The sequence below is a fragment of the Chenopodium quinoa genome, unplaced genomic scaffold (genome assembly GCF_001683475.1).
Source record: "Chenopodium quinoa cultivar QQ74 unplaced genomic scaffold, ASM168347v1, whole genome shotgun sequence".
Lineage (NCBI taxonomy): Eukaryota > Viridiplantae > Streptophyta > Magnoliopsida > Caryophyllales > Amaranthaceae > Chenopodium > Chenopodium quinoa.
This window is the reverse complement of record NW_018743593.1, coordinates 3,872,304-3,894,524: the sequence shown is the minus strand read 5'-3', so window position 1 is coordinate 3,894,524 and position 22,221 is coordinate 3,872,304. Positions and strand designations below refer to the sequence as shown.

Genomic DNA, 22,221 nt, shown 5'->3' with positions numbered 1-22,221 from the left:
AAATTATCCAGCTACAAAAGTGTAGCACAAAGACAAAATAAAAATTATCCAACTACACTAAGACAGTAAAAGCAAACATCCTTCAAAGTTAACAAATTTTTAAGGTGACAGAGCACCATTAAAACTAATTCTCATCCATGTTATCAGCAGGGACCACTTCCTCAGCAACAGGCTTCGTACTCTCCGGGACATCCCTGACCTCGGCGTTGTGAGGAGAATTCACTTCCTCATTAGCATAGCTCAGCAACAATGTGCCAGGAGCAGCGATCCCTGCAGGAAATGTAACCTCAAAAGCAGCCTTGTCAGCATCATAATCCCAGGCCTCATGTTTTCCTTGCTGAAACTCCTCCATCATTTCAAGACGAGCTTTCCCAAAGTAATACACTACAGCATCAACAGCCTCGTTTCCAGCCTCCTTCAAGGTCCTCTTCAGCCCATCACGTTCAGCAATGCATTCTCTATGCCTAGCACGTTCAGCCTTAAGAGCATCAGTGGCAGCCTTGTACTTGTCAGAAAGAGCATCACGCTCCTTCTTCATAGCCTCATACACTCGAGTAAACTCTGACACTTTGCCCAGTACACCCAAACAAGACTGAAGGCTCTGTAGAATATGGAATCAAATAAGAGATGCGCAATCCGATATAGCCATGTTTATTAAATTTCTGTTTTTTTTTCGGAGTATACCATACCTGGAAAGACTGCACAGCAGCCTCTTGAGAAAGGTCAGCGAAAGTTTGCGAGGACTGGCGATCCTTGAAGGACGGAAACAGTAGGGTATCCACATGCGGAGCCAAGGAATCAAAAGAGAAATCAGCAGCATCAACATCAATAGGTACCCCCAACTTCCTCTTAAGGCCAGTACGAGGTGGAGGTGGAGGAGGACCGCTCTTTGGAGCTACCGTGTTGAGAGAAACAGCCTCAGTAGTTTGAGGAGAAGAGCGATGTTTAAGGCGACCCAAGAGAGAGGATGAGCTAAGAAGATCATGAGACCTTAGTGACCTCAAAGTATCTACAAGGAACATGGCAGAATTCAAAAGGGGATACAACAAGGAGCATAACAAACGCATACAACAAGGAACACAACAAACATACTCAGCAAAATACATAACCACCTCAGAAAGGACAAACAAATTGAGAACTAAGTAAATCATTAACAAGGGCGAAACAAATCTGCAACATGATACATCTACAGGGAACAACACAACAAAAATCACAAGCACATCAGAAAAAAGAAGAACATACCTTGAGACATAGTTGGGGCAACTTTCTGCTCAGAATCAGAATCGTCCAAGGACTTGATCTGGATAACCGCTTCTGATTGCGTCAACTTGATGAAAGATCTCTCGTCTGCACTCAACTCGTACAACTTGTCTATCAGGGACGGAGACTGAGAACGCTGCTTCAATTTACTCACTGCAACCATCAAGCAAATAAGCCCAAATCAACAAAGATGGAGAGAAAAACACAAGAAAATGAGAAAACTAAGTACCTTCGGCCTCAACAGTGTCAATCAAAAAGTCACAATCACCACCCAATGAGTCAATCCTCACAAAGAAGAACTTGTGATACCACTTCTTGTCAAATGCCTTCTTCAAGTCAGTCACCAAAGGACCAACACCATCCTTCAAACGAAGACCAACCTGACCCTTACCACTAGTCCTAATAGTATAAGGATAAAAAAAATCCCTCACATCAAGTTCTAAACCCAATTTCGCACACAGCAAATCCAAAATTCTCAAAACCCTCCAAGTTTGGGGCAATAACTGACAAGGTGAAACCTTAACCCCAGAGAGAAATTGACGAACAAGAGGAGAAAAAGGGAAGACATGCCCAATTGCAAAGGGATACTCAAAGAAACACACCCAACCAGGGGCAGCCCAGTCAGCCCTCTCCCTAGAAGATGGGATTTTCACCACAACCCCATCAGGGAATCGCGCAACAGCAGCGATGCTCAGAACTTCCTCTTTTGTTATGGTGGAAGGATAAACATCCTTAGCAGGGAATACGTTCTGCGCCATCAAAGACGGCTTTTTCACACTCTCATCCACCCCAGCAAACACCACTTTTACATGACCACCCATCGCAAAACAAAAAGGAAACAACGAAGTAAAGAAAACAGAGTAAACAGAGAAGAGAGAGAAAATACCTGATGAAAACTGAAATTGGGGCAAAGCAATGAAGTGATTAGACAAGAGCCTGCACACCCAATAAATACCAAAAAAAGAAATAAACCGCCATGAACGGTTATCGAGTAAGTTGCTTTAAAACTGCCATCACGTTTCCTATTTTACTAACCGTTAAAATAATTTCTGAAAATTTCAAAATCCTTCCAACGGCTTTTTAGGTAATTTTCACTTCCAAATACTTGAAAATAAAAATTAGGGGCAATTGTTGGGCCCGTATTATCACACAACCCATTATAGTTAGGGCACCAATCCAAGGCCAATAAGTCGGCAAGAATACGCAAAACGGATTGATTGAAATAAACAAGGAAAGCAGCATCAAGCATATCAATCAAGGAGATACTTGCCAAAGATACACCTACAGAGCAGGAAACAAGATAAATCAAGAAGATCTTATACATTTCAAAGATATTCTGAATACATTTGTAAACCCTAGAGATCCCTAGGTATAAATAAGAAGAATTAGATATTTGAACATTCATGTACGTTCGCATATACTTAAATATAAACAATTTGCTCTATTTTTATCTACGGAACTGCGTCCTTACTGAACAGGGAAGCCTATCCTTACTCAGTATTGCATCTCTAAACTCATCTTCTTTATATAATTGAATATTTATTGCTTACTTATTGACTGCTTATTGATTCATTAGCATTCTTAGTTATTTCATATGTTGTTGGTAGAATGATTGTTATTACCCCTCAAACCTAGCAAATTCTTAGATACCCTTATTGAGATTTGCCTAAACATTGTGCTGCGGTTTGGGTTTATAAACAGGAAAGGCATGAAGATAGGGTGGTCTTGGAGGCACTTCAGCTCAGCCTTCCAAGCTTCTTTCCTGCAGAAACAAGGATCACTTAAGAGCTGATCATTCACCATTTGGAAGTCACTCTAATACTGCTTCCACGAATGAGCCTTGAAGCAAGCACCATAGGTGTCAATGTCAGAAGGCCTTAGGCCGAGCCATTTGATGTTGATAGTGTTGTCCTGACTCACACCTGCACGCCTACATTCCTCTGAGAGATCCAACTTGTAGTGGGTAAGGAGCTCATTGGGAGGCGTGTCAAGGAAGGAAATGATGGCAATGTTGTGGTTGTCTAGATCGGTGACAACTATAAAGATCACGCCAGGCACACATTGGGCAAGTTTTCTGGGGAAGAAATAGCTCGGCTTGTCCCAACCAACCCTAACAACCACATATTCATCTAGATGTTTGACAACATAACGCAGGAGCTCCTCCCATGTGTGGTTATTAACAGCCAAAAGAACGCGCTTACAGTTGATGGTTATGTTCACAAGGTTGTCTACACCGTGGAAATCACCACTAACCTAAAGGGTATTAGTTCTGGTGTTATACCCCTGGATGTGGCCAGCGACCTCCACAAATGTCCAACCCTTCACGTCATCTATTGATATAGGTCTCTTGTCATACTTGAAAATATCAACATCAACATTGTCATGCTTGAAGATATCAACATCATCATTACTAGACAGCTCTCCCAATCATCATTGTCATCATTGTTAATGTTCTGCTGCTTGGTAGTAGGCTCCTTATCTATCATCACAGTGTCGTGATTTGATGCACCAGCTTTCTCCAATAAATAAGCCTTGATGACGGGTTCTCTGCTACCCATTATTGCAAGCAGGTCATCAGACGCTAAAAATTGGAAAGTTGTGCCTTCCTTGACGGGTCTTATGGATATCTGAACCAATGGTTACAACAAGATGAATATAACAGCAAGCCATTAAATATCAGGTGCATGAACATTATAGCACAATCATCATTTTTAAATTTTAGCTATTTCTTCAAATTGACAAGTAATGGATGGGAAATGAATAAGAGGTTCATATGGTGCATAGCGCTTAAGTGTAAGCCTATATTCAACTACAGTTTTCCAAGTCATCAAAGAGAATCCCTTTAATTGAAGCCATCACATATATCAAATTAATATTCGAATATATATACCCAAATTAATACGTATACTTTTGTCAATTAACATTCTCTTAAATTAGCTATGAGTAAGAAATTCACATAAAAAAAAAACTAAAAATAAAAATACCCTAATTTGTAATCAAGTTTCGAAAAACTGATATATAGATGGACAAATTAAAGTATTAAACAATTACCTCTGGTCGAAACTTGTTGAGAAAGCCTTCAATTGCTTCGAATTTACTTAATTCCAATAATGGCGTGTAAGAGCAGAGAAAAAGGAGAGAGAACGAAGGAGATTGAGTGTTTTTTTTAAACAAAGGAGATTGAGTGTTTTTTTTTTTAAACAAAGGAGATTGAGTGTTTAATTGGAGGGAAAAGAGAGTGAATTAGGAAAGGGGGTGTGATTAGAAAACTAGAAATCACGTGACACGCACATGTGGGGAAAACAGTGGTCAACGCTGCAAAAACAAGAGTCAACTTCGGAAAGTGGCCTTTGGCTGTCTTCAACAAAAAAATTTAAAACTGGCCAAAAAAAAGTTTACTTCAAAAGGTTTTTTTGAGTAAAATTTCCAAAAAAAATGAGTAGTTGTTTACAAAACAGCGTATACACAAAATTTCCTAAACCCGATCCACACATACTCCTTCCGTATTTTAATAAGTGTTACAATTTAACTTTTTTATTGATATATAATTTACCAATATATTCACATAATGGTTTTGACTTGATTAATTTACAAATATAAAAAATAAAAAAACAAATGTTATTGTATAATACATAGTAAGATTTGTTATAATATATACTTTCATAATATCAACTTTTCTATAATTTTATTGATATATAAATACATAAATTATTGGTCAAGTGTCACGGCCTGCGTGTTTGCTCAGACTGTAACACTTATTAAAACACGGAGGGGGTATCGATTTTTAGAGGTTTCGTCTCCTGTCTCTAGTTTCTAGCTCTCTACTGAACCAACTTTGAAAACCTTCGACAATCCTTGTTACTCCATTGCGCTACAACTCTTTTTATTCCCCCCCCCCCTCGTTTCTGTTTTGAAAGTACATTGATGCTTCTTTGATGGTATTGAAGCATTCTTATCTTTTCTTTCCAGATTATAGATTACCCTGGTGAGATATTCTTGTAGATTTTTTATACGTCTGGTGTAGAAGTGAACAGAAAATTCACACGGCATGACAGTAAGCCTAAACTGGCTCTACTACCTGCAAACTAAACTTAACAATTTGTATGTAATTCATCATTTATCATACTTTGAATTATATTGTTTGCCTCTTTGAAAGCATCTTTTTCCTTTTATGCTCTTCTGGACACCTTTTAAACTTCTTGATTGGTTTCTTCTTCACGGCCTTATCAATATTATCATGCTTTCCATGCCTCGCTGATGATTTTATCTTGATGGTAATTCCTCAAGGTACCGACTCTAAATGGTTGAATATTTCACTTCTAGGGACTACTTAAAATCATATTAGTGTGTTGGAAAGGATTATTCACCTTTGGTCTGTGACGAAAGTTTCAGATGTGGTAAAAAAAAACTTTTCCTTTACTCAGTGTCTCACTGAGATGAAATATCTTTTCTATCTTTCCATGTATTGTGTCACAGGACATTTCACACATCTTCAGCTGCTGAGTAAAATTTGCATAAATTATGTTTTGTTGATCAACTTGTGATGTACATCTGCTACAACCTTGGTATATATTTTTAGGAATACAGTCAAATGTGAAAACAATGCTCCTTCCATTTAATGTATGAAGGTTAAATATCTATATGAATCAATCATATCATACCTTGGGTTGATATTATAGATACTTCCATAGTGAGCTTTTGTTGTAATGTTTATATATTACCAACCTCAAAGGGTGTTAGTCCTAAGTAATTTATAACAGGTGGGCTATGTTTCGAGAGATTCATATTCCTAAGTCCTAACCCAACCCCTTAGAAGTTTGTTATCTGGTTTAATACAAGGTAGGTAAAGAACATGTTTTTTTGATGGTTATAATTTTTGGAATGGATCGATTTTGTAGTTTCCTTTTCCCAACCTTTGTAGGTTATTTGGGTCCATCATACATTTGCTTATCCTTCTTATCGCTCTTGGTAGGGATTTGAATGAGTGTTTTATTTCTTGAAGGAGTTCAAGGATCTTACATTTTTAAGATTTCTAGTTTGGAGAGGTCAATATTCTTACTTTACAGGTTTAGAGGCCAAAAAGACATTATATCCCAATTTAGGCTCATTGTACTTACTTGTGAGGAGGCAAAAAGTCACTCCTTCTTGCATATGTTAGGAATTACTTGTGGGCGAAAGGAGTATTTAATCTATGAGGTTGAGGAGGCAAAGTGGGTAAACACACACACACATACAAAAGCAAAAGGCCAACTCTCTATTTTAGGTTTATCAGAAGATTATTCTTTATCTTCAAGCCAACTCTCTATTAGTGATGTTTGTTAAAGACGAACTTTGATGATTCTCATAAGCTTTATTCTAAGGACTCATGGTTCTCTTTCTGATGTATTTATGTTCTGTTGTAACAGGAAAATAGAGGAGGCGAAAGGAGTATTTAATCTATGAGGTTGAGGAGGCGAAGTGGGTAAACACACACACACATACAAAACCAAAAGGCCAACTCTCTATTTTAGGTTTATCAGAATATTATTCTTTATCTTCAAGCCAACTCTCTATTTAAGTGATGTTTATTAAAGACGAACTTTGATGATTCTCATAAGCTTTATTCTAAGGACTCGTGGTTCTCTTTCTGATGTATTTATGTTCTGTTGTAACAGGAAAATAGAGAAATAAATGGAACCTCTCTAGCAATAAGACCTTTCTCTGAACGTAACAAAACCTTCATTTAAAAACTTTTAAGTGACTCAAAGAAGGTCTTCTGTTGCTAAATCAGTAGACAGGTTCCATTAATGGCCAGAAGTTGACAAACACAAAGTTCGAAGGGGTGGGAGAGGAGAGACATACAATACTAACATGTGGCCCTCCTTTTTGGTAGGTTGGTGAGAGAATTGTGGGTTATAATGATGCTCTATGCTAATCTTTTGGTACACAAAAGTGAAGCTCTTCCTATAATAAAGGATAGGTTTAGGAAGCTTAGTAAAAGTGGTGTTTCCAAAAAGGCTATGACAATTTTACTAAATTTGTGTTGGCCAACATGATCTCAACGTAAGGATTCCAAACTACTACCTGCGTTTTTTATTAGTTGACACATTTTGACTTTAGCACTATTCACACACTTTTCTTTGACCATGTTTTGTGATTTATACATAGTGAAAAATATAATCATGAGGGATCATGTTAGATTCATCACGGTATATGTTTTCATAATATCAACTTTTATAACTTTTACTTATCAATAATTAAATATATAAACGGCTGAAATCGTGCATTGGAAAACGTGACTAAAGAAACGTGTCAACTAAAAAGAAACGGAGGAAGTATTATTTTGCTCAAGTCTTTCTTCTTTCCTGTTTGCCTTGGTCAATAGGAGGTCAGCCATCCTAGTACTACTCTCAATCATTGTGGCTCATGTCAAGCGATGTGACAAAGTTTAACACTGGCTGACATTAGCCTGTCGTGACCCTCCTTTATCTATAGGCTTGGGACTGGTAACAGGAAACCCACTGGCGGAGTTAGAATGCACAATTATCTTGAACAAAAATTAGAAATATATCAAGATTAAAACAGGTAACTAACAGAAAAAATAGTAGAAGATTAAAGTTTAAAACCCTAATTACAATACCTGTTTAAGGGTTGCAATGGGAAAAACCCATTTAAGATGATAAGTTCATAGTTAATTCTTTTTTTAACACACATAGTTAATTCTCAAATAGTCAGATTCAATTGTTAGAATCTGCTATTTTTCTGAGCCACTCATATTTTACTAACGTTGAGGATTTTCAGAATTGTTAGTTATACATATGTGTTTAAATGTTTTTCCATGATTTGATACAAAGTATAATTTATCTAGTGATGATACCCTGCTATATAGATTGACATTTATGTTTCAATTGTAAGAAAGCTGCGAAATTTCACTGTTTTTTCTGTCCACTTGCTGTTTGTACTGGATATTGTATGGGTGAAGCAGAATTCGATTTTGTCCGAGGCATCAAAGGATTATGCTGCAACAGTCTGATGTTTGCCTTATTTTGTGAGCGACCCTACTTATGGGACTAAGGCTTTGATTGATTGATTGATTTGTAGCAAGAAACTTGGAAGAATTCTTAATATGCTTGAACACTGCTAGCAGGCGAACAGAAAGGATCTTGACAAAGATGATTCCATATCTAACACATGTCAAGCTGAAGCTCACCGTAACTACATGAACCTATCTTAGCCAGTGTAAGGTTGTCACTGTTGATGAGTTGTTCAGAGCCTTAGGGTCGAAGAGTTCACAGTGAAATCAGATATTCGATGGTAAAGAGTGACAAATTGTTTGGTGAGTGTGGATGATTCAAAGTCAATAAGCGGGTGTATGATTCAAGAGCGGTCATAAGAAAGGAACCCGTCCTCTGATTTTGGGAACAATATTTGGGCCATGAGATTAGTGGTTTCATAGTTTATCGAATTCACATTCCCAAGACTTCTGAAGAGCTCAACTCCTCATGCTACAAAAAATGCAGCATCATTATCTTTGTTATTCTGAACATTGTGCTAATTGTAGATCCTTACACTATTGTACTCCGTATAAGATCTATAAGCTCTTGTTTCCAAATAAACGTTGCTAATATAAGGGCTTTCCTGTTGTGTTTCATAGTGTAGACACCCATTTGTGTCAACCCAAAACCAAACCCGGTGATGAGTACCTTTCGCGTCAAATCATAATCGAATGAAGCGAAAGTGTGGAAAGTTTAGTGTTGCGGATAGTTTTAATTTCTTTTCTCTTCTCTCTGTTTTTGAAAACTTATTTTAAGAAAACAGTCGATCCAGTTTGGTTGGTCCATGATATGGGTCCAATAGTAATGTAGTTGGATGAGGCTTGACAAGAGCTTTCCAACGATATATTATAAGCCCAATTCCGATGAATATTGAGGAAGTTATGGCCAAATTACTAAACTGGGCCTGGTTTGAGCCTTATATACGGCCCATTGATCTAGGGGAGGGCCTAATATGATTTATCATTCCTAATGCAATTAGGAATGGTTTTAGTCTTCTAGATTCTTCTAGAAGGTTCTTTTTATTCCTAATTCAATTAGCATTGATAAATTGACTTTTGTTGACTTTTCAGAGTTTTAATTAAAATCAAAGAACATTTTTGAGGAAAAGATACGATTTTATCCTCCTGTACGGAAAAATTTATCTGATTTTAGAAAACGCGTCAAAACAGGACTAGCGCCTGGCGCTGGCATTGGCGCCTGGCGCTAGTGTTGGCGTCTGGCGCCAATTAGCCAGCATTGGCGCCATCTCTGTTTTAGGTGCGACGGATGCTCTGTTTTGTAATTTTATCTTTTAAGCTGATTTCACTATAAATAACGTATTAAAAACTCTATTTTCAATCATCAACAATCAGTTTTCAATTAGAATCACCTACAACCAGTTTTCAATTCTCTCATTCTCTTCTCATTCTCCATTTCTTTCTCTCTTTTCTAAACTTGCTTTTTACATACAAAATTCCGCATTTACAAGACCTAGAAACACCTAGCCATATTCGAAGTTGCCTTCGCCCTAGACGTGAAAGGTTTAATTTTTGAGGGTTTGGTCCCAAATCTCTCTTTCAATTATTATTTAATTTAATTGTTTGATTTTATTATTTTCCTTGAAGTTACTAACGTGTGTATTTTGTTATTAGAAAGAGGTACGTGGCATCAAAGTAAGTGTTTTAATGTTTTTATTGATGTTATGATGTAGAAATCATGTTTAAATTGTTATTATGATATTCCTAGTATCATGTTTAGGGTGATTTTAATATTAAATATGATTGTTATGATGCCTTTTATTTTCTTCCTAATCCTTATGATTGTTAGTATCATGTTAGGGATAAAGATTAGATTTTTATTGTTTAGTGACATGCTAGGATTTGTTATTAATCTTGTTAGTATCATGCCTAGGATCTTGCTATCATTATGCTTTAATATTAACATGAACATAATTATGATTATAATTGTTAATATTTATGATGATTATGAATATTATTATTTCGATGATGATTATTTTATTTATGATAATTATTTTAATTATTATTAATATGATGGCTATTTTATTTATGATTATTATCATGATTATTTCAATTATAATTTATTTTTATGATGATTATTATTATTTTATTATGTTGCTTGATATTTATATTTATTGTTTGATCACGCCTTTTCTGCATGTTTAAAGGGAATTGGTACTTGTAATCACGCTTATATAAGATAATTAATAATCTTGTTTAGGGTTAATGTGATTATAATTCAAGTGATCGTCAATAATAGTTTATTTGTGCATTATATTCAACCAACATAGATAAACAGGTTTAGGGTTAATCCTATTGATTGCATGTTAGTCAGAAAGCGCACATGAATACAATCTGAATAAAGTAGAGGCCTATTATTAGGGCGGGTTCAATCTCTTTTAGGTTGGATTTGTACCTTCATCCCCGAACCCTTATTTGGTTCAAGACCTTATGGAGTTGACGATCTCTTGGATCGTTAAGGGGTGTAACCTTCACCCTGTGAATGGTTTACAAGTTCCTAAAACTTGTTGGCGACTCTTTTGCTCTAGCTTCTTTCCCTTTGGACGCCACCATGCTTAAGTGTATGATCACAGTGGGGTTCAAGTTAGGGGTAACGCTCGAATTTATTCCCTACACATAGGTTGATGATTTGGCACATTAACCATTGTATAATACAAGTATTTGTAGAATTTTTTAGATTCAATGATACACCATATATAGAAAGAATATAAAATTGATCCAACTATAAACACAAATTTTAAATCTGTAAAATATAGATTCAAAACCAATGCAACAAAGTGTGAATTTTATTAATTTGATAATTTTGGTACAATCTCTAATTTGATCCTCTGATTCGATCTCCAGTTTGACTTTGACGTAATTCACAAATTGACTTGATTTTCGAACGAGGGTCGTCGAGGCTTGATCTCGATCGAAGATTATTTGATGCAGAACTTTGACTTATGTTAATGTATGTAGACCTTTGACTCGTTGTTGATGTAGACCTTTAACTTGAACTCTTGATTGAGGGCCGACGAGGCTTGATCTCGATCAATGACTATTTGATGTAGAGGTTGAACTAGTGTTCTTAATGATTTGAATTCCTTCTTTCCTTCGTGTTGAGGGCCGTTGAGGCTTGATCTCTTCCACAGATGATCTTCAAGAGTAGAACGGCACGTCAAATGCTTGTTGTTCTTCTAGGTTTGAGAGGTTTTTCCGGAGAGGTTTAGAGTATTTGATGAGAGGTTTTCTCTAGAGAAGCTTAGTGTATTTGAGAGGCTTTCTCTGTATTTTGATCTACTTGTTTACTTTAGGTTTTTCCTCCTCTAGGTTTTCCTCTTTTTTTCCTGATTTCCTCCCCTCAAATGAAATAGAGAGCTTCTATTTATAGGGTAAAGACACCCATAGGGTTAGGGTTAGATGTATACATTGGAGTTGGGCTTGACAATAATATAACACTAATTAAAATGGGCTAATTTAAGTTATTTGACCTAAAATAATTAATTCTAATTAAAGTCAAATAAACATGAGTCAATACTTTGACTTTGACCCGTATAATATCCAATGTGGCACTTATATAAAATTTACGTGCCTACAAATTGCCCCCTTCGAGATCGGTCACGGACAAGACTTTGGAGTGTTTGATCGTGATTGAGTCTCGATTTTTTTTTTTTTTTTATGGAAAAGTAGTGCAACCCTTCTACTCCATATGTAACAAGTATTACAAGAAAATTATTCATGTAGTATATAAATTTTATGTACACTAGCTATCAATGTGATAGGCTAAAGCCTTTCACATACCCACGATATGTATGCTGCTTAGCTTGGCCTCATCAAATTTTTTTTTTTTTAAAGAAGATATTATCTCAACTATACTTTGCTTGAGACAAACTGACCAAGTAAACGTGATACATTAACACTTCACTTTTCTTTTTTAAAAAAAAAAAAAAATTTGAAGATAATCTTGAATGCTAAAACAGTCAAAATGCACGAAACACTCAACAACTTTCAAAGATAACCTGGAAGCCCTCATAATCTTTCAGTTGAGAGTTTATCATCTGCATAGTTGCATCATGGCTATAAATACACCCAAAGGTGAATGGATTTTCTACACCAAACCGAGTCACCGTAGTATTTGCTACTAGCTGTGACTTGCCTTCTAGCAACACGCCATGAAGAGAGCTGCTACTTGAAGGTCTCGAACCGACACCCGCCATGGAGCCACGGAGCACCACTTACTTGACATCAATAGCATGGGGATCAAGTCACGCCACGAGACACAAATGATACCACACTAGAGGGAGCTCCAGGCCACACCATACCACAACAACTTATTTGATGCCACACCGCAAAACCATGCCAAGAAGATGAGGAGCCAACATCGAAAGTCGTTGTCTTCGGCAACCATTTATACGTAATGACAAGGCTCTTTTTTTTTAATCTTTGGTGCTTTGACGATATTTTCCAGATCTTCCAAATTTGTTGGTGAAGTATTGGTGCTTGGTAGCTTTCTCCCATCTTCATGTTTGATGTTTTGAGTTAATCTCCAGTGCTTGGAAGCATTATCTGAATCTCAAGTATATTTTGGTGGACCGTTGGTGCTTGGAAGCTTTCTCCAATGTCCACGCTCGATTGTGAATCTCTGGTGCTTGCAGCTTTCTCCGAGATCTCAAGAACTTTGGTGGACCGGTGCTTGGTAGCTTTCTCCAATCTTCATGCTCAACACTTTAAGTTGATGATCTATGGTGCTTAGAAGCTTTCTCCAGACCTCAAGAATTTTGGTGGACTGATGGTGCTTGGAAGCTTTCTCCAATGTCCATATTACACAATTTACGAATCTCTGGTGCTTGCAGCTTCCTCCGGATCTTCCAGTAAATTTTTGAAGTATTGGTGTTTGAAGCTTTCTCCAATCTTCAATAGATGACACCATAACTTTGTGGGAACATTCAACTTGAAACTTGCCCCCCAATCTTGTAGTTTATCATTTTTTATGGCTGCCCTTAAACACATTTTGATGTATCCAAGATGCCTACGTATCAATAAGTAATTTACTTTTTGGATCAAGCCAAACGTAGTTCAATTTGTGTGATTTTTGCTTTTTTTTTTTTTTTAGGCTCTTGCTTAGGAGCTTTGAGGACACTTTTTCATCTTTGCCCCCTTTAGATGTTGATGATCGTCTAATCAGATCTATCTTCACGATTGGCTATCGTAAACTCCATCTCATGAGCTCGGGTCGCCAAGTCTTGGAATGTTTTGGGCTTGATTCCCTGCAAGATGTAAGCAAGATCCCAATTCATGCCTTGGATGCACATCTCGACTGCCGAAGTTTCGAACAAATGATCTTTGCATTGAAGGCTTAATTCTCGTCATCGATTGATGTAGTCCACGACTGGTTCATCTTCCAACTGGTTGGTTTGTGTCAACTCAGTCATACTGACAACTCGCCGAGTGCTGAAGAAGCGATCGAGGAACATTTCTTCCATTTGCTCCCAACTGTCGATGGATTTTCGAGGTAGATATGTGTACCAATCGAAAGCAACAGTCTTAAGAGAGCAAACAAACTGCTTGACAAGCAAATCTCCCGAGGTCCCAACATTATTGCAGGTCTCTATGAAGTGTGCAATATGTTGCTTGGGGTTGCCCATCCCATCAAATTGCTGGAATTTTGGAGGTTGATAACCGCTTGGCATTCTCATTTGTCAATAATCCTCTTGGTGTAAGGTTTGCTGTAGCGACCATCTTTGTCGACGTCTCTACCGAGCTGGTGTTTGATAGCATTAGCTATCATTTCTTGGATTGCTTGGAAGCTAAACAGATCACCTTGGTTTTTTTCACATTCTAAACTAAGCTTTGTCTTTGTGCTATATCACCTTCACTTTCTTCGATTGGGCGCTTCTCGAGTCTTCTTTCAAGTGCAGCAATTTGTTCGCTTTGGAGCTTAATTTGTGCCCCCTTTTCTTCGTTGTCCTTGACGAGCTTCTCAAGAAGTAGCTTCATATTTGCTAAATCCTCCTTGATGGTGTTTGCTTCGATTGCCATGACATTGACGACGTCGTCTTGTGCACCGTCTCTTGTCATCATTTCTTCTATGTGCTTCATCATTTTAATTCGTGGAGAAAGAGATGAGAGGCAGAAATCGTCCCACCGAGCATGCCAAATTTGTAAACACAAATTTTAAATCTGTAAAATATAGATTCAAAACCAATGCAACAAAGTGTAAATTTTATTAATTTGATAATTTTGGGTACAATCTCTAATTTGATCCTCTGATTCGATCTCCAGTTTGACTTTGACGTAATTCACAAATTGACTTGATTTTCGAACGAGGGTCGTCGAGGCTTGATCTCGATCGAAGATTATTTGATGCAGAACTTTGACTTATGTTGATGTATGTATACCTTTGACTCGTTGTTGATGTAGACCTTTGACTTGAACTCTTGATTGTGGGCCAACGAGGCTTGGTCTCGATCAATGACTATTTTGATATAGAGGTTGAACTGGTGTTCTTGTTGATTTGAATTCCTTCTTTCTTTCGTGTTGAGGGCCGTTGAGGCTTGATCTCTTCCACGGATGATCTTCTAGAGTAGAACGACACGTCAAATGCTTGTTGTTCTTCTAGATTTGAGAGGTTTGTCCGGAGAGTTTTAGAGTATTTTATGAGAGGTTTTCTCTGGAGAAGTTTAGTGTATTTGAGAGGCTTTCTCTGGATTTTGATCTACTTGTTTACTTTAGGTTTTTCCTCCTCTAGGTTTTCCTCTTTTTTTCCTGATTTCCTCCCCTTCAAATGAAATAGAGAGCTTTTATTTATAGGGTAAAGACACACCTAGGGTTAGGGTTAGATGTATACATTGGAGTTGGGCTTAACAATAATATAACACTAATTAAAATGGGCTAATTTAAGTTATTTGACCCAAAATAATTAATTCTAATTAAAGTCAAATAAACATGAGTCAATACTTTGACTTTGACCCGTATAATATCCAATGCGACACTTATATAAAATTTACGTGCCTACACCAACTATTAGGTTGAGACAAAGGATGACTAATTTCATATGGATACATTTTGAAAGAAACAATATTATGCGACATAATTCTAGCTAGTCTAATATAGTATATAAAACTAGTTTTACAGAGTACTAGTTAAAAATAGTAATATAAAATCAATTATAGACTCAATTTATTCCCTTTTTGTTTTAAAGATTAAAGAAAGGAAAATGTTAATTACTACCTTAAAAAGGGGCATTTGTGAATTACTACCCCTAAAAATACCTAAGTGGATTTTTCGGCTAATTAACTCATTAATGACATCATTTGTCATCTTAGTACTAAATTAATCATTTTAATCCTAATTTAAAAATTAAAAAACCCTAGCCCTTTTTTGCGGCGAGCGCCTACCACAAACCAAACCCCCTCCTCTCCCGGCGGCGACTCCCCTCCCTCATCGTGTACCACGAACCCACCTCCCTCCCCCGGTGAACACCATGAGTCCATCCCCCGTCCACCACCAAACACCATGAACGCAAAGAAATGAGGTTTAGGGGTTACGAATGGAGGCGGTTTTCGCGGCTACGAAAAGGGTGGAGGACAATTATTGGGGTTGGGGAAGGAAAATTGGTTGTTATTGGGGGTTAAGCAAGAGTTGGAGGTTGTTTAATTTCTAGGTTTGGGGAAAGGAGGGGGAAACAATTGAGGGTTATGGATGGAAATAAGACAATTTTCAGGTGTTACAGGAAGGTGGAGGGCGGTAATCGGGGGTTACGTTAGGGAAGGGAAGGGGATGGGTTTCGTGGTGAGGGTAAGGTAAAGGGTGGATTTTCGGTGGTGGGGCTAGGGAAGGGGGAATTTCTGGTGGTGTGGATGGGGTAAAGGGGTTGCCAAAGGTGGAGCGATGGTGGTGTGAAGGTGGATAGGTGGTAATTTAGAATTTATTTAATTAATTAGGATTTAAAGTCACTAATTATAATTTGGCCAGAAAATGATATCATTAGTAAGCTTAAGTGACCGTAAAAGAGGAGAAGGTAGTAATCAGTATAATTAATTGATTTTAGGGCTAGTAATTAACAACTTTTTTTTAAGGTAGTAATTCGCAAATGCATCTTTTTTAAGTTAGTAATTCACATATTTTTAAATAAAAATTGTATAGTACTTCGCTTGAAAATGATTTTCTCACTCGTGAATTTTACTCCATTTCAAAATGATGTTATCAAATGTAGTATACATTACTCACTCCGTTACTCGTAAATTTACGGTTGACATATATGTATAACTAGGTTAACCCCCGTGCATTTGCACGGTTGTTGAATAATTATGATAATAATATAATTATATAAAAATTAATGAATCGATTCATCAGGTATTAAAGTGCATGAAATATATTAAAACAATTAAAACATGTGAGAGAAAATATTTATAATTATAAATTATAACGTGCAAGTTGATATTTTAAGAAGTTTATTTTAGATTTTATATAAAAAAAAAAAGTCATAATCTAAACGCAATCTTTATTTTTATATAACTAGGGCAGCTAACGCGCGCGTTGCGCGCGGAATAGCTAGCCATTTCGAGTTCGCTTTTTTCAGCTTGTGTTTAGGAATGGCAATAACCATTTATCACATGTGTATGTAATTATCACAAGTGTAACTAAAACTTGGCAGTGTTTGGGTGGAACAACAATTACTTTAGTTGTGGATGATTACTGTTTTACATTATGTGTTTAAAATAAGTGTTTTTTTTTTTAATAAAGCCTTATGAATTTAGGCCGTAGTTTTAAGGTTTATTGGAACAACTAAAGTATCTAACCTAACGCATAATATTCTTAAACCATAACCTTGAAAATGTTACAAACAAAAGGTTCAAAAGCAACAATTACAACCAAACATTGAGCATAATATGTTGTATGTGGTAGTGTTCTTGTATGAAGAAACACTGTGTACTTATTCATGTTGTTGCTAAGTAGTTCTAGTAGAGTCTAGGAAAAGGAAATGGCTTTGATAGCCCACTTTAGAACCCGAAGACTAGTTAGGGATGTTGTTGATGCAATCTAAACATACAGTAGCTTGGTTGCCAAGGTGGTAGTTATTACTTCAAATTCTTGTTAGTCACCCTGTGAAATAATGCATTGAACAATACTTACCTATTTTTTTAAAGGTGAAGGAGACATTAAGATGAAGGAGAAATAGGAAAGCCAAGTATATAAATTGTTGGAATTATAAAAGAACTATCAGTTTCCTAAAAAAAAAAAGTTACAAACTTTAGCAATTCTTGAGCTTGGTTTTAATTAGAATTTAATTAGAATTGAATTGATAATAGGAAATGAATGCACGGAATTTGAAAAGAGTTACAATTATTGTTTATGGGAATAATTATTGCAAATTATTTTTAAGTACGGAGTACTATTTTAATCTTCCTATGACAGATTGATAACGTAAAATGTTGTGCAATAAATTAAAAATATAGCCTCCATTGAGCTAATGAAAAGCTTTTTCACATTCATCATCTTTATTGCTGGTCAATTATTACTTTTGGGTAGTGCATCATCTTCTCTGGGTTTTCTTCTACTCAGGGATGGTGAATAAAGATTGAGGAGATAGAAATTAAAGCGTAAAACTCATTAATGGGTAGGGATTATAAAGGGGTAAGAAGGTAAATAAACATTTTGAAGGGCAAAAAGGTCCGTGCACTATTCATAAGAACAACTTCCCACTTTTTATAAGGTAGGGATAACCATTTTTTTAGAAAGTAATTTTGGCGAGAATTATTTTAATAATATGTTGCCAAGTGTTCCTTAAAATTCGTTTTTAATAGTATGTAATTGATTGATTGATGATTGATTGATGGATGCAACTCATTAATGTTACTCCTCTCATTGCCAAAAAAAAAAAAAATAAAAAAAAAAAAATAAATAAAAAATTTACTCCTCTGTTTTCACTTTGTTTGGTTTTTCCGTTTGAAATTTTAATTTGTCCGCTACCTTCCCTCTTTCTCTCCTCCACTGAAGAGTACACTGAATCCTCCATTAAACCAACTTCCGAGCTTTCTTTCCTCCATTGAAACTACTTCTCAGGTAACATTTTCTTTTCCTCTTTTTTTCAATCATCGAATTCAAATTTCACAATTTAGGGTTTTGTTTTACACCATCCTTAATTTAACTGTTATTATAACAATTTAGGGTTCTTCCAAATTGAACTATTGTATTATTAATAATAAGTACTCATGTTATTTAAGATTATAACCAGCAGTTTTGTTGCTAGAATTTTTCGATATGCATTTAAAGTTGTTGTTTTCAAGCTAGAAGATTTTTATGCAATTTTTTTGAGCCTAATTTGATAATTGAGTCAATTTAATTGCTAATATACTTCATACTTTTGTTTATAAAGCTTTAATGTTAATATGGAACTATGAAAATGGATCAATTCTTCCTCGGCCGAAGCTGGCCGCCCCCTTCTGCTGTGGCTAGGGGATAGGCCTGACTTTGCTTCATCATGATGCATTAATAGCAATGTCATATGTGCAACATTGTATTTAATTTATATGCTCTCTTTCAAGTTTCAACAATCGTAGTTTCGATTAGGGAAACATATGTTGATTCACTTTGTTGTGTATGTGTTAGATTTAAGTTTTCTTTGTAGACCGTCTTATGTGTTTTTTGTTTAATTTTCAGACTCGTAAATACTGGGACTGCAGTCAGACACACTACTTCTTTGCTGATTTTTACTAATTAGTGGAATCTTGAAAACTTGTTTATGGCAAAATACTATGACATTGATGATATTCTTGCAGAAGAGGAGGTAAATTCGAGTACTCGTTTATTAGCGTACAGATAATCAATCTCTAGTAATAAAGTAATCAGTGTTAAGAATCCTTATTGATTCTTTGTTTTGAATTTCTTCAAGTTCATTCCAGTGGTGTTCCAGAAGGCAGCAACTGGAGTAGGACTCCTTGACCCCAGTGCTGAAACCAACAATGTAAGATTTCTGAAGTCGTAAATTTAGATTAAAGGAAAAAAATTACGTTTCTTTCTGACTGTTCGCCGTTGACATATTTCCAGATTGAACAGGGAGCAAAAGTGGAATTGCCTTTCTGGCTTGCTCATGAGTTACATTCAAGACAAGCAGTGGTTATGAACATTCCACCCTGCTTCAATCAAATGTAAATGAAATTTGCATTATTACATTATTGAGTTAATAAGTGCTGCATTGTGTCTCGTAGTCTCGTCATCTATAGATATTTTGTGTTATTGCTTAATCGAGTTAACTATTGCTTGGTATTAAGATTTTGCATGACTTAACATGTAGAGTGTTCTATTGTAGTGCATGCGATTTAATCTAATTTAGATCTTGTTACCTGTTTCCTTCTTATTTCAGGACAAGGAAGGAAATTCAGGCTGATCCCGGATCTGTTGATCTTCGAAATCGATGTCAATATTTTTATGAATTAGGATGCAAGCTAGCACCTATGTAAGCTCTCCTTCCTTTTGTTTGCACATGTATATGATTTCTATCCTTGCTAATTTTGTAAAAGATTGCACATCTGTATGTACTTGCTACTTGGTAACCCTGTGATGTAACAATTTGGTCAGCCGAATAACTTTGCCTCATGCTTTATAGGGTATATACTGCAAATCCTCACCTCATTATTTTCCCCCTGTATGTGGTTTCAAATAGCTTTGTACAAATATTTTGCTACTTTGTTCTTAAGAAAATATATGGCAAAAAAGCCCAAATGAGCATTCATGCATCGGCATATTACCCCGCTTTGAGGATTGACTATTAGATTCCCGAAGGTCATGATATTTTATTGTTTCTATTTGCCGTCAAGAGTCAAAACAAATTCAGGTTATAATTTTCATCTAGGTTTGAGAAAAGTCGTAATCATCAAGGTTTACTTGATTAGGTGTTCACTATTGGCATTAAACACTATGTATTTTGATTGTTCAGCATGATTTGGCCTTGTTTGGTAAAGGCCATGTTTGGTAATTGGCTTTTTAATGGCTTTTTGGTTAGCTTTTAGCTTTTTAAGGTGGTCAAACAGCCAAAAAATGTGTTTGGTAATTGGCTTTTTAGTCAGCGAAAAAGCTGGCTTTTAAGCGAAAATGAAAAAGTTGCTTTGAGTAGCTTTTTTGTTGGCCCACAAATTATCTAATAAACAGTCAACAACCACCAATTAATTTACCAAACACTTTTATAAACAGTCAACTTAAACAGCCAATTTCAAAAGCCATTATAAACAACCAAACATTCCAGCTGGTCAAACAAGCCAAGTGAACCAGCCAACAGCCAACCGCCAACAGCCATTTGCCAAACAAGGCCAAATTTTACTGGTGCTTATGATGGATAAATTTTACTCTCATTTTACTCATTCCACTTTTTTCGCTTTTATCTCAGCCTAAAGGCCGTAAATCTTTCTTTAATGGCGGGTTTTATTATATTCTGAAAAATTTATCATACAAACTGCTGGAGTTGTCTTGCAAGTTTTGGCAGAAATCTTACTGTTTGGTTTTACAATGATTAGGGTTGGTGATAGAACAATTGGGTCCTTCCTCTTGTACGCATTTAAGAATAGGTATAAGGAAGTGCTTAGCAAGGCCCATACTGCTACTTATGTTGCTGCATCAAAGCCCCTAACTCTGCTAACTAAGGAAGAAACTCATTGTAAGCTTTTTTCTTCATCACTAAATACAGCATGTGCACCCCGAGCAATCATCTGAGTACTGAACCTGTTTCTCTGTGTTTGTGTAGTGTGTGATGCAGCTCAGTCCTCAATGACTGCCTTCAAGAAGTGGAGAATGGGAGGCTCTCGATTTGAAATGCCTTCTGTGCTTGGGAAGAGAAAGCCTTCTGAATAGTTTGTTGTTTCTAGCCATTGGTTTCTAGTTCTGATTTGATTCCAAGGGGGGAATAGTAGCTCCTATATCTAAGAAGATGAATTTCATCTAGTGTTGCCATTTCCCTCATTTCTCCTTCAGTTGAATGGATGTTGTGCTTCATTCAGGAAAATGCTTGCGACAAACAAGCGTGTTTTCCATGTGCTGTATTCTGTGTAGCTTAGAGAGAAGAAAGCCCTGGAAGAACCATATAACAGCCAGAAGGGATTCAATCTCATACCTTGTGGACAGGCCTGTAGTCTAAGTAACTGAGCTATTCCTATTTCTTGAGCAATTAATTTTTATATATGTTTTTTTTTTCCCATTTTTTAATTATTAATTAATGGCTAAAAAGTTACTATTTGTTACCATTGATCATGCAGATTGTACATCTTGTAGCTGTAGAATTTATTCTTGTATTGATCTCTTCCAATCTGGAGTCTGTTTATTCATGTTAGTCATAGTAGAATTTAGCAATGTGATTAGCCTACTCATTTCTCTTGTTTTCTTTTAATACTAGCTTAACTGAAGATCATATTATATGAATCCCTCCAATCCTCTATGTTGTTTTCATTACTTGGACCATAATTTTCATTACTGTAACTATAATTTTACACTGACAAAAAACAAATAAAATATTACTGTAATAAATCAAACAAGTTCTCACTCGACTATGTTTTTTTTCCTCTTAAAGATGAATCACATAATAAAATGGAAAGGCAGAAGTATGTACCATCAGGTCCATCACAACTCACTTGTCTAGAAAAAAGGATATTAAATCTTTCCCTGTAATAACAATTGCTCGTATATGTTCATTACATTTTACTATAATAACTAACACATTTAAACTTGCTTAAGTAATTTTCTTTAAAAAAATTACTACTACCTCCGAATTTTTTTAGTTGCAATTTTAGGGTATTATTTGAGAGATATAAAATATTCCAAATTTATTACTAAAAAAAATCAGAGGTAGTATTAAGAATAGAGCCTTAATCAGAAGAGATTTTACCCAAAAGATGATGTATTTGCCATTAAATTAAGCTTCACTTGATAAGAAAATCCTTAGT

At 36.0% G+C, this 22,221-nt stretch overlaps 1 protein-coding gene across 1 annotated transcript; it reads left to right on the top strand.

The window, feature by feature from the left end:
- The first annotated feature begins 18,194 nt into the window (after positions 1-18,194).
- On the top strand, positions 18,195-21,830 carry LOC110682815 (DNA replication complex GINS protein PSF3-like). The gene is made up of 7 exons (XM_021859160.1): positions 18,195-18,355; positions 18,953-19,079; positions 19,185-19,256; positions 19,340-19,440; positions 19,656-19,748; positions 20,803-20,942; positions 21,030-21,830. The coding sequence occupies exons 2-7, from the start codon at positions 19,035-19,037 to the stop codon at positions 21,134-21,136; spliced, it is 558 nt and encodes a 185-aa protein (XP_021714852.1). The 5' UTR covers positions 18,195-18,355; positions 18,953-19,034; the 3' UTR covers positions 21,137-21,830.
- Positions 21,831-22,221: the final 391 nt, after the last annotated feature.